The sequence below is a fragment of the Panthera uncia genome, assembly GCF_023721935.1.
Source record: "Panthera uncia isolate 11264 chromosome E2 unlocalized genomic scaffold, Puncia_PCG_1.0 HiC_scaffold_19, whole genome shotgun sequence".
Taxonomy (NCBI): domain Eukaryota; kingdom Metazoa; phylum Chordata; class Mammalia; order Carnivora; family Felidae; genus Panthera; species Panthera uncia.
Window position 1 is genome coordinate 31,347,195 of NW_026057588.1, and position 12,627 is coordinate 31,359,821.

At 40.5% G+C, this 12,627-nt stretch overlaps 1 protein-coding gene across 2 annotated transcripts in view; it reads left to right on the top strand.

Moving 5' to 3' along the window:
• The window catches only part of NUP93 (nucleoporin 93), a 104,024-nt gene that overhangs the window by 20,249 nt on the left and 71,148 nt on the right, over positions 1-12,627 (top strand). For both annotated transcript variants that reach the window (XM_049622159.1, XM_049622160.1), the window contains exon 3: positions 8,415-8,532. In XM_049622159.1, the coding sequence (XP_049478116.1) occupies positions 8,415-8,532 (118 nt within the window). The remainder of the gene's footprint in view (positions 1-8,414; positions 8,533-12,627) is intronic.

Genomic DNA, 12,627 nt, shown 5'->3' on the forward strand with positions numbered 1-12,627 from the left:
CCAACTAATCTTGAAAGCTGAGTGCTTTGGCTGCTCCGCTGAGTTAGTAAGGACTTTGTGGAGATTCTGTAGGTCTCCCCAGAATTTTTATTTAAAATGCTGGTTAGTTTTGATTCCATTGGTTTTGGTAAAGGCAAGTCAGAAGAACTCTGGCAGGAATATTTTACCATCCAGCCAGGTGCTCTTCTGCATTGTTTGCCAACACCCCCGCCAGCCTTGAGACAGATCTGCTTACTTGCCCTCCTTGCAGGCTCCTTACTGTTGCTGCCGATCGCCTGCCGTTACCCTCAGTCTTGAGCACGCAGGCTCTGTGCTTGTGTGCAGGGATGCTGCGGGAGCGAAAAGACCGTGATGCCAGCTGAGTTGCTATAGTTATAATTTAATTGCATCAGCTTTACAGCCTATTAAGAGCAAAAAGGGAAAATGTTTTCTTGGTAACAATTATCAGTCATGCTCTCTTTCTTGTAAATTTCCATTCTTCCTCATCTCTTTCTACCTTAAATTCATTATTTTAGGGAGGAGGAAGTTGGAACATTGAAAGAATGGGTATAGGGTGGGGCAGGTGCTTAAAAAGAAACCAAAGGGCTGATGACTGTATTTTTCCACCTTGATAGGCAGACATAAAGTGTGATGTGAATATTTTAGTACAGGGTGAAGGCAGAGAAGAGAACTGAGTAGGAAACATTTTCTTACATGAAATAAATTTTGAAAGAAAATGTGTCTTTAAGATTTTAGTTAAGATTAAATTGTAGATTTAAGATTGAATTGTTCTGTGCTGAATTCATTTGTTTAAATATACTTTGTTGGATTTTTCATTTCAGGGAACAGATTTGAAAGCTCTTTTGCATGTGTGTTTGATATTTTTAAATTGTTAAATTTCTTCACACATAAAGAATATGCATAACATACATAAAGGTGTGAATCAGGGGTTGTCAGCCTGTGACCCATGAGCCAGATCCAGCCCGCTGCCTGTTAGAGTCTTATTGGAACATGGCCACACTTATTTATGTATTGTCTGTGCTGCTTTTGTGCTACAATAGCAGAGTTGAGTGGTTATGACAGAGACCGTATGGCCTGCAGAGCCTGTCTGCCTTTTACAGGATAAGTTTGCTGACTCCTCGTGTAAATAATAATAAAATGAATTGCACGTTGCACAGTGAAGACATAGATATCGTCAGTATCTGTGAAGCCCTCCCTGGGTACCCATTTTCAATCTCATCCCCCCTCCTTTCCCATCAGAGATGCCTCACTGGATTTTTCCAGTCAGATTCAGAAGCCAAACAACTTAGAGTTGTACAAAGAGAAAGCCAGCAGTCACTCTCTGTCCTTAACTTTATCCCCAGAGTAACCAGGGTTATTAATTTGCTTATTCTTTCACACTTCTCTCCATGTTCGTGCAAAGCATAGATGCACATTTATGTGCCCACAGTTTCTCAGTAAATTATAAATTTACTTGAGGTAATACCACTAAGCAACCTTTTTGAGCACTTGCTCTTTGTCAGGCATCGTGCCAACCACTTTACATGCGTTATATAATTTCTTCTTAAAATAGCCCTGTGAAATAAGTGTTTATTATCTCTGTTTTATAATTCAGAAACGTCAGATAGCAAGGGCCAAGCCAGAATTCAAATGCAGCTTGGTCAGTACGAATCTCTCCCATTCCTGTGGCACTTCTCAGTTCCCAAAGAATTGTCATAGGCGTTCTCCTGGCTGATGGTCCCGTGTGCTCCTAGAACACCTTTTGTCCTCCTTTTCTGGGACTAGAGTGTTTGACTCCAGCCTCTGTGGTTCTTTGCTCAGGAGAAGCTGCCTGGTTTGCGGAAATTGGGGCAGGTATAAGGCAGGGAGCCTTTGGATTTTCTAACCTTATAAGCTAGAAGTTTCTGGTACAGCCTTTATTTGTAAAGCCACCTGTTACCCTAGATTCCCTGCTCCTTTCCTCAGTTTTCAGTCCGACTCCCTTTCCCCGTCAAGGCTTCTGCCTGTGACTGGACAGTTCCTGTGGGTGCTACCCCCCCCCCCCCAGATGGGACCTTTCTCTTTGGACTATTCTAATAGCTAGGTTTTCCATGTCAAGGCTGTCAACCCTTGTACACCTTAAAACTGCCTAGGCATTGGGCACGTTCCCACATACCACGGGTGGCGATATGGCACTTGTGGGACAGAATTTGGCAGTCCCTCTTCCAGGGTCCCTCTTCCAGCAGTCCCCCTTCCAGGGTCCATCCCAAAGATACACTGACAAAACTGTGAAAGACGTGTGCCCAGCAATATTCATTGTGGCATTATTTGTGATAGCAAAAATTGGAAATGACTGAAGCATCCGTCCATAGGGAGCTGGTTGGATAGATGTGGTATGTCTTTGTAATGGAGTACTTTTCAGTAGTACAGAAGGATGAGAATGTACACTACTATGGAATGACTCCAGGAGATATTGTCAAGTAAAATAGAAAATCAGGTGGAGAAATATGTACAGTACTCTTCCTTATTTAAGAAAGCAGGTAAAAGACATCCAGTGTTCATGAATTGGAAGACTTAATATTATTAAGATGTTAATACTTTCAAAATTGATCTGCAGATTCAGTGCAGTCCTTATCAGAATCCCAGCTGGCTTTTTTTGCAGAAATTGACAAGTTGATCCTGTAATCCATGTGGAAATACAAGAGACCTATAGTGGCCAGATTTTTAAAAGGCAGAAGAAAGTTGGAAGGCTTATAGTTTCAATTTTGTAACTTCAGACAAAACTACCGTAATCGACACCATGTGGTACTGGCATTAAGGACAGACAGTTGAATAGAATTATGAATCCAGAAATAAACCCATGTGTCTATGATCAGCTGATTTTCAACAAGAGTGCCAAGAGCATCTAGTGTTTTTGTCAACAAATAATGTTGGAACAACTGAATATCTATATATAAAAGAATGAAGTTGGACACCTTAACTCTAAATGGAATACAGACCTAAATGTAAAGAGCTAAAGCTTTAAAACTCTTAGAGGGAAACATAGGTCTAAATCTTTCTGACCCTAGGTTAGGCAGAACCTTGTTAGGTAGGAAACCAAAAGCACAAGCGACAGATTAAAAAATAGGTAAATTGAACTTCATCAAAATTAAAAAATTTTGTACTTCAAAGGACACAAGAAAGAAAACCCACAGAATGGGAGAAAATATTTGCAAATTATTTATCTGACAAGGGACTTGTATCCAGAATATTGTTAAAAACTTACAACACAATAAAAACACAACCCAATTTAAAAATGAACAGAAGATCTGAATAGCTGTATCTCCAGAGACGATGTACAGTCAACAAGCAAATGAAGATATGTTCAACATCACCAGCCATCAGGGAAACGCGAATCAAAACCACAACATACTGGGGTGCCTGGGTGGCTCCGTCGGTTAAGCGTCTGACTTCAGCTCAGGTCATGTTCTCGCGGTTTGTGAGTTCAAGCCCCACGTTGGGCTCTGTGCTGACAGCTTGGAGCCTGGAGCCTGCTTCGGATTCTGTGTCTCCCTCTCTCTCTGCTCTTCCCCCGCTCATGCTCTCTCTCCTTGAAAAATAAATAAACATTAAAAAAAAAAAAACAACACAACATACCACTTCACACACACATTAGGATGGCTATCATTCAAAGACAGACCATAGTACGTGTTGAGCATGTGGAAAAAGTTGAAACTGCCCTATACTGTTGGTGGGATGATTAGTGGCCCAGTAGAGGTGGTGAGGTATTGACTCTGGACTCATTAGTTCACGTTTGAAATTTGCGCTCATGGTCTCTTAGAATTTGCTAACCTTGGGAGGGGCCGTCCTTCCGATGTCAGCAAGGCCCCAGTTGTGAAAGCATCAGATACAGAAAATAAAAAGGCACGATTAATACAAAAAGTAAACAAACAAAAGGTTACTTACTGGAAAGGGAGGGACTAAAGTAGAGAAAACAGGGACTTTTTTTTTTTTTTTAAATAAATTTGACTTGGGAATTGTGTAAATATTTTACATTATTATAAGACAAAATTAAATTTCAAAAAAGGAGTTCCTAAAAAAGGAAAGTAAATGCTTAATCCAGTTGGTGACATAACCACACATAAAGGAACAGTTCCAAGTGATATCATAATCTGTCTTCAGTCATCATGTCGGAGGTGTTGTTACTGCTGTTTTGGGACTGTTGTGTGTATAGTATAGGATAAAGCAAATAAGTAGGTAGGGTGGTGATGTTGAGAACTGGAACTTTTAGTGTGGGAGATGCAGATAGAAAATCTGTGAAGTTAACCCCAAACTTTGTGTTTTAAATTTTAAATTGGAAGCATCAGTATAAACTCATGATGTAATCTATCTTAAGAAAATTGAAACAGAAGTAAAAACTTCATGTCTAGCTCTGCTTATGGAAAAGGCCTAGAAAGAGTGTAGCAGTGAGCAGGCCTAGTGCCTCAATAGTGCCTCTGAAATCTATTTTTTGTTTGTTTGTTTATTTGTTTATTTTGAGAGAAACCAAGCATGAGCAGGGGAGGGCCAGAGAGACAGGAGAAGGAGAATGCCAAGCAGGCTCCACACGGTCAGTGTGCAGAGCCCGACTTGGTGCTCAAGCCCATGAAACTGTGAGATTATGATGTGAGCTGAAATCAAGAGTCGGACGGATGCTTAACTGACTGAGCCACTCAGGTGCCCCTAAAATCCATTTTTTAATAAAAGCAGCTGGGGCTCTTTGGAGAGTTAGCTGACTCCAGGTCTGGGGCAGGTCTGTGTAAGATGAACATGAGACACCTCGTCATATCAAACAGAGGGAAGTTATGAAGGGCTACTTGAGTCGTGTCAAAAGAACTCAGGAACCATCTTCAGAAGGTCTCTACCGGCTGAAGAGACAATTTGAGCATCATAAGGGTAGTAACTACAATGGATTGAAACACATTAATAAGTGTTTAATATATCCCAGTTCATATATCTATGAATGTTTAAATTTATGAGTTCATAATGACATTAAAACGAAACTCATCAGTCACTTTGAGGGTGCTGGAGAACGATCTCCTAATTCAGAGTAACCATAGTGGATGAAGAGAGTTTCTCTGAAAGGAAATATTCTAGCTGATGAAAATAGAATACCACCATTTTGCAACCCCTTGGGAATTAATGACTCTCAGCAGTGATCACCACTATCTGCCTACATTCCAAAAGAAATAACCAGACATTGCAGACTTCTTGGTCAAAATCTCAAGTAATCTAAGCAAAAAATAATGCCACCCAAATCCAATCAGACCTTTAGAGCTTATTTTCAATTTAAAGGAAACACAGAGGCTGGAGGAACATGTTAAACAGCATGTGGGGTTGCAGTCAGTAAAACCTGTTACGGGAGAAACTACGCCCTTGCTACTTGTAGTGTAGTCCCATAGGTAAACAGGATTGTGAGCTTTTTAGAAATGGAGAATCTCACGCCCCATCCCGGACCTACCAAGTCAGAGTCTACGTTTTAATGTGCTTTGCAGGTGATTCACATGTACAGTTCAAGTCTGAGTTGTACTGCTCTACAGGGCAAATAATCCAGAGTCTCCAATAAAGAAATTGTAAGGAAAAAAAATGAGATGGGGGAGCAACCCATAGATTAAAAAGGATTTAGGAGGCATATCGTCATTCACAAGCAGAGACCCTTATTTGTATCCCATTCCAAAAAAAGCCACAAATTTTTAAATTGTGAAATAATTGGGGGAGTATTTTAGATCTACTTCAGAATAATCTGGGTGGTGGAAAGAGGAAGGTAGGTAGGGATTCACATGAAACGGAGTAGGCTATGACATGTTAATTGTTGAAGCTGGATAATAGGTACAAGGAAGTTTACTATTTTAATTTTGTATTTAAAATTGTTTTTCTATAGGTTAAGAAAATTTTTTAACATTTATTTATTTTTGAGAGACAGAAAGTACGAGTAGTGGAGGGGAAGAGAGAGAGGGAGACTCAGAATCTGAAGCAGGCTCCAGGCTCTGAGCTGTTAGCAGAACCTGATGCAGGGCTCGAACCCACGAACTGTGAGATCATGACCTGAGCCGAAGTTGGACACTTAACCAACTAAGCCACCCAGGCGCCCCGTGTTTTTCTATAAGCGTTTAAAAAGGAGGGCCCACTAAGATGACTGTATTCAAAAAGGTAATAAATATTGGTGAGGTTGTACAAAAAATTGGAACCCTTGTACATCGCTGATGGGAATATGAAATGGTATAACTGCTTTGGAAAACCATCTGGCAGTTCTTCAGAAGGTTAAACAGAGAATTATTGTATGATCTAGCAATTCTACTTCAAGGTATATATATCCAAGAAAAATGAAAACATATATTCACACAGAAACTTGTACTTGAATGTTCATGGCAGCATTTTTCATGATAGCCCCAAATTGGAAACAGCCCAAATGTCTTCTCAACTGATAAATGGATACATACATAAATATAAAATGTGATGTATCCATATAATGGAATACTGTTCAATTATAAGAAGAAATAAAGTGCTGATACAGGTTACAACATGGATGAATCTTGAAAAAGTGTTATGCTAAATGAAAGAAGCTAGTCGCAAAAGGGATGTATTGTATGATTTCATTTATATGAAATGTCCAGAATAGGCAGATCTGTAGAGACAGAAAATAGATGAACGGTTGCCAAGTGTTGTGGGGAGTTTGGGAAGGGACATGAGGAATGACTGCTGGTGGCTAGGGTTAGGGTTAGGGTTAGGGAGGGTGATGAAAATGTTCTAAAATTGCGGTGATGGTTGTACAACTCTATGAATACACTAAAACCAATTGAATTGTATGGTATGTGAATTATATCTGAGTAAAGCTATTATAAAAGGAAGGAGGGTGTTACCCTGATAGCCATGCTCCAGGCTTCACCCAGCACTACTCAGAATCATTGGGAGGAAAGTTGCCTGGGTGATTCTAATGTGTAGCCAGGGCTGAGAACTGCTGTATTAGAAAGTTAGCTGTTACGGATTATTAGAAGAGAGCTAAGATTGCCTATCTGACATGGTAGCCTGGAGGAGAAACCTCAGAGATGGCATTCCAGTTAACCCCTCTAACATGGAAGAGACAAAAATCTACAGTGGGGAGCCCTCTGGGTGCACACCATCTATTTCTGTAGTACTTAGAAGAATAGAAATAAACACGAAGTCCTTTCTCTTCTCCAGTAAGTCTGTTAGTTCAGGACTGGAAATCTTAGGTGTCACCCCTATAAGTGTTAGGGTTATTTGTGCCGCCAAGGGGTCTAGCTTCTTCTCAGTTACTCAGAAGGGGCATCAACTTTGTCGGTGGGATTTTGGGTACCAAATCATCATCCAGGAGAAACAGTCTAAGCATCCAATTCTAAGTTTCTTTCTTCCAGAGAGTGTTCTAGATATTAGTAAGACTGTGATTTATATAAAAAAACAAACAACAAACAACTCTTCCATTGTTACATTGCCCCAGGTGAGTGGAAGTGAAACTAGCCATATTTTTCCCATCTCTCTTCAAAAGCATTTATTCGGTCACAGGCTCCTGTATTATTGGACTGGGCAACAGAGAGGGAGCTTGAAGATGTGATAGATATGACGTTTGGCATTTATTTATTTAATACTTATTTTGAGAGAGAGTGTGTGCTCGCACCTGCACAGGAATAGGAAAGGAGCAAAGAGGGAATCCCAAGCAGGCTCCGTGCCGTCAGCACAGAGCCTGATGTGGGGCTCTGTCCCACGAAGCATGAGATCACGACCTGAGCCAAAATCAAGAGTCGATTGTTCAACCGACTGAGCCTCCCAGGTGTCCCTAGTGTTTGGCTTTTAAAGAGAAGCCATGGGGAACCAGCCTTGGATTTGGGTTTGACTGCACTTTGCAAATCATTGATGGCCCCAGACTTCGTTTTCTCAGCTGATGAATAGTTTCTACTGGGTTATTCCTGAAGCTTCTAAAATTTGTGGTTCACTATAATCTGTCTTTACAGATGCTGTGAATACAGGATGGTGGTAAGAGTTTGTGCTCTGGAGCCTGATGACCTGGCTCTGCCGTTTCCTGGCTCTGTGACTTTGGATGAGTCAGTCAACCTCTTTGCACTTTAGTTCCCCCATCTGTATGTAAAATGGGGATTGAGAATAGCATTTACCTCATGATTTACTTTGCTGTAAAATGTTTGTAGTAGTCTAGCCTATCATTTTATTGATATTCTATCATTTTATTTAGGCAAGTTCTTCAGTGTAATTCAGGCATGATCAGAACTATCGCTTATTACCAGATACAGCACCGTGTCTATTATTCCATGTGATAGATCTTTATGGAAAGGCATAAAAAAACCATATAAAAGTGTCTGGGCTGTACATAGGAGGTTCTGAATAAAAAAATTACTCTCTAATATTTTATGAAGCATATTAGATGTCCTAATCCTGCTTTTTTCTCCCTGCCCTGTATGCTCATGTAGGTCAGTTCTCCTCGGGTCTCGGGGACTTGACATATCCCACATCTCCCAGCGTTTGGAGAGTCTCAGTGCAGCCACCACCTTTGAGCCTCTTGAGCCTGTGAAGGATACAGACATTCAGGTAAGACCTGCCAGGTGCCAGGTCTGGTGCAGGTGGAACCCTAGCATGCAAACCAGGCTGAAGGCCCTGGACCTTTGTTGTCCAGAGGATGTAGGAATTCTAGATTTCTTTGTTAATTCTCTTCCCTAGAGATTAAGAGAATGGGAGACTCTGCTTTGGAGATATGGTGGGGAACATCGGTTACTTTCACAGTGCTCTGAGAGGCTGAATTTAGGAAAGCAATTCTGACCTGCGCTTTTTAGATTATTGTAATTATGAGAACAGATTTTCCTTCCTTCCTTGGGCTTAATCCAGGGCACAGAGACATTAGTTATAAGTTTCTCTTGCTTTCTGTGCTGGATCTCAAATAATTTTACTCTTTGTCTTCCACATTTCTTTTCTACATCTTACTTGTATTGGTTGGCAAAGAGCTGGGGAAAACTTAGAGTACTGTTTACTGAAATGTACTCATCGATTTCTAGGAAGTATTTGGCTGCATTAGAGGCACCAGGAAATGGTCTAATAGAGCACTCCAGTCTCATTTAACCTAACATGCCACTGGCATAATTGATTGCTGTTTTAATCTAATCAGAAACTGGTATGTGCGTGTGTGTGCACGCACACACACAGATTGTTAAGGAAAACCTTGTGATTCATTTAGTTTTGAGGAATTGGGAGGCTGCATTCACGTTAGAGTGAAGGGACAGTGAACTGTCATTTTAATCATTGATTCACATTTGAAATGAAAGGATGCGGGTTCTACAAAGGCAAACCATTGTACAGATGGGTACTAATTGTGTTATTATTTGGGCTCAGTTTGAATTAATACTCTCTACCCACTATCCTTCCCAAGAACTATTTTTATCCATCTAATGGCCACCGTTCTACTGCAGTTATTCCATTTCAGTAACTGAAAACCCTGTGTTTGTGTTGAGTTAAATAACTATAGATGTTATTTTTCCTGTTATTGATGTGTTCCCATAGTCTTCAGTTTTTTTAAATCTTGTGTACTAAATCATATTCGCTTGTCACCTTATAGATGCCTGCTCATTTCCATGTAATCTTTTTAAATTTTTTAATGTTTTATTTATTTTTGAGAGAGAGAGGGAGAGAAAGTGCGTGCGCTTGAGAGTGGAGGGGGCGGGGGCGGCAGAGAGAGAGGGAGACACAATCTGAAACAGGCTCCAGGCTCCGAGCTGTCAGCACCGAGCCCTACGTGGGGCTCAAATTCACGAACTGGAAGATCATGACTGAGCTGAAGTTGGACGTTTAACCAACTGAGCCACCCAGGCGCCCCTCCATGTAATCTTAAAATGGCATGTGTGTGTAACTGTTGTTTCTGTTTTATTTTTAGCTGTACCTTTTTGTCCCTTCTCTTTTACTGCTTGATGCTCTATAAACCGATACTTACAACAAGGATGAGGTGGGCAAAAGGGATAGAGCTCAAATTAATTTGAATAATCATATATTTTGAAGAGAATCCCTAATAGTGTGGAAGAAGTGGCACTCGCTATAAGGTTGTGTGTGTGTGTTTTTAATATTTAAAATTCCAAAGAAGTTTTTTTTTTTTTTTAACCACCAGCTTTTAAATGTTCTTTAACATATCTGTAATACATATTTGGAGTACTCGGCACATTTAGTAATGCACTTCATGAATTCCCTCTGATGTGGTACTCCATTTTTTTGATTTGAGATATTAATGACAGGTTTATAAATGTATCGAGTCATGATGGTCTTCTAACCTTCTGTTTAATGCATGAACACTCTGCTTCAGCACCCCCATTAGATGGTTTCCCAGCAGTGGATGCTCGGTCACATCAAAGAGAGTTTCTTAATTTGGAATGAGCATGGCTAAGAGTTTTGGTCCTGCACCACTGGGAAATCTTTGAACTTTGAGAGGAAGCGTGCTTCCATTTCAGAATTTTACCTCAAGCCTTTTCCAGAATAGCTCCAAAAATGCAAAATGGTCAATCCAAGATAACTTTTGATGAATTGGGAATTGATCATCTAGACCTAAAGATTTAAGACTTACTATTTTCAAAATATTCTGTTGATTTCATCTTCTTGCCAACAAAGGCAAAGGAGAACTCAATTTAAGTTTTAAAGGGCTGAGGCCTTGGCTCTATCTGAGATGGTTCTAGTATTGATAGGGGTTAGAAGTTTTGTATTGTGGGACTCACCCCGCCTATACTTAAGCCTCCTGTGCATACAGTATCTTCTTGTTTAGTACAAGAAGTACACTTCTTGTTTAGTAGTTAGATGTAAGTGCCAAATCAGCTTTCACCCTGAACATGGAGCATTCTTTCTTTTCATCCTTCTCATTGCATTGTTGGTGTTCCAAGAAGAGTCAACTTGGTCATTTTCAGTTTTTTGCTTTTACAAAAGCCAGATGTACTTTTTGACAGACTTTTTTTCTCATTTATTTTAACAGCTTTATTTATTTTATCTTTTTAAATGTTGATTTATATTCTAGAGAGAGAGTGTGCACGGGCATGAGGGAGGGGCAGAAAGAGAGAGGGAGACGGAGAATCCAAAGCTGGGCTCTGAGCTGTCAGTGCAGAGCCCACCTTGGGGCTCAAACTCATGAAATGAGATCATGACCTAGGCTGAGGTTGGACACTTAACCGACTAAGCCACCCCGGCTCCCCTTAACATACTGAGATGCAGTCCACATACCATAAACCTAATGGACTTTTGTGTATAAATTTTTCCAACCAGTGCCGTTTTTGCGATGCGAATGCATCTTAATCCCACATGCCGAGTATCAGTCAGAGTGAATTTATTATGTCAGTTTATAAATTCGTAGAGGGAAATGCTGAAGGATCCTTTGATGGATGCTGTCCGAGACTTTGTACCACCCATTGTTTCTATTACTTAGAAGCCTGAAAAGGCATTTCCCCATGTGTAGATATACAGATAGATACGTGTGTAGTCCTTTTCTGTTTGATGAACATTGATTCTGTTTCCTTCTGTTTCTAATGGAAAGCGTGAAATTAATAGAGGATTTTCACTGTTGCTGTTTGGTTGTTTGTCACGACTGATGATGTTGGCATGCACTGAAAATGCAATTTTAAAAGACTGTAGTGGCCAGCAAAAGTAACCTATTTAAAAAATTTACTTAAATCTATATGTATGGCTAACGCTAGGAGAATTTTTTAAAATATGTATTGGTTTTCTTTTTTGGAAATGGTTATAAAGAACGCCTGCATGTTTGTGTAATAGAGGTGAAGAGCAATGGCTGTTAACAGAGCAGGGCACCGCGATGACTGTACTGCTCTGTCCTAAGTTACTTCGTGGTGCTTGCAAGCACAGGCCTTCTCACAGAGATCCACGTGCTCACTTCTGTCTTTGGAAGAAAAATATCAAGGGCAGGTTGCACATCTTTACTATGATCTGAACGGACCTAATGTACCACGGATGATATGTATTATATACTAATAAGGTGCGAATTTACACAGTTTGGTTATATTGTGGGCTTTTCACTAAATTACATGTATATTTCAAGAAGGCTGTGCGGAAATTGCCTGAGTTGGCCATAAAAATGGGAGCTGCAGTTTCTCTGCATTAGGCTCTATTACTTCCAAATGGCATGGGACCAAAATATAATAATGTTATTGCTAAACTTTATTGTATTCGATTCCTAGGGCGGTCACAACAAGTTTCCACAAACTTAGTGGCCTGAAACGTTAGCAATTTGTCCTCTCACAGTTCTGGACTCTAGAACTTTGAAATCAAGGTGTTGGCAACACCATGCTCCCTCTGAAGGCTGTAGGGGAGAATCTTTCCTTTTGTAACTTTTGGTGGCACCGAGCTGTTTCTTAACTCCGGTGTCTTCCTCCATCTCCACAAGGTTTTCCTCCTCTGTGTCCAGTCTCCCTCTCCTTTCTCTCATAAAGACACCAGTCATTGGGTGTAGGGCCCATCCTATATCCAGGATGATCTCATCTTGGGATCCTTATCTTTTTTTTTTTTTTTTTAATTTTTTTTCAACGTTTTTTATTTATTTTGGGGACAGAGAGAGACAGAGCATGAACAGGGGAGGGGCAGAGAGAGAGGGAGACACAGAATCGGAAACAGGCTCCAGGCTCCGAGCCATCAGCCCAGAGCCTGACGCGG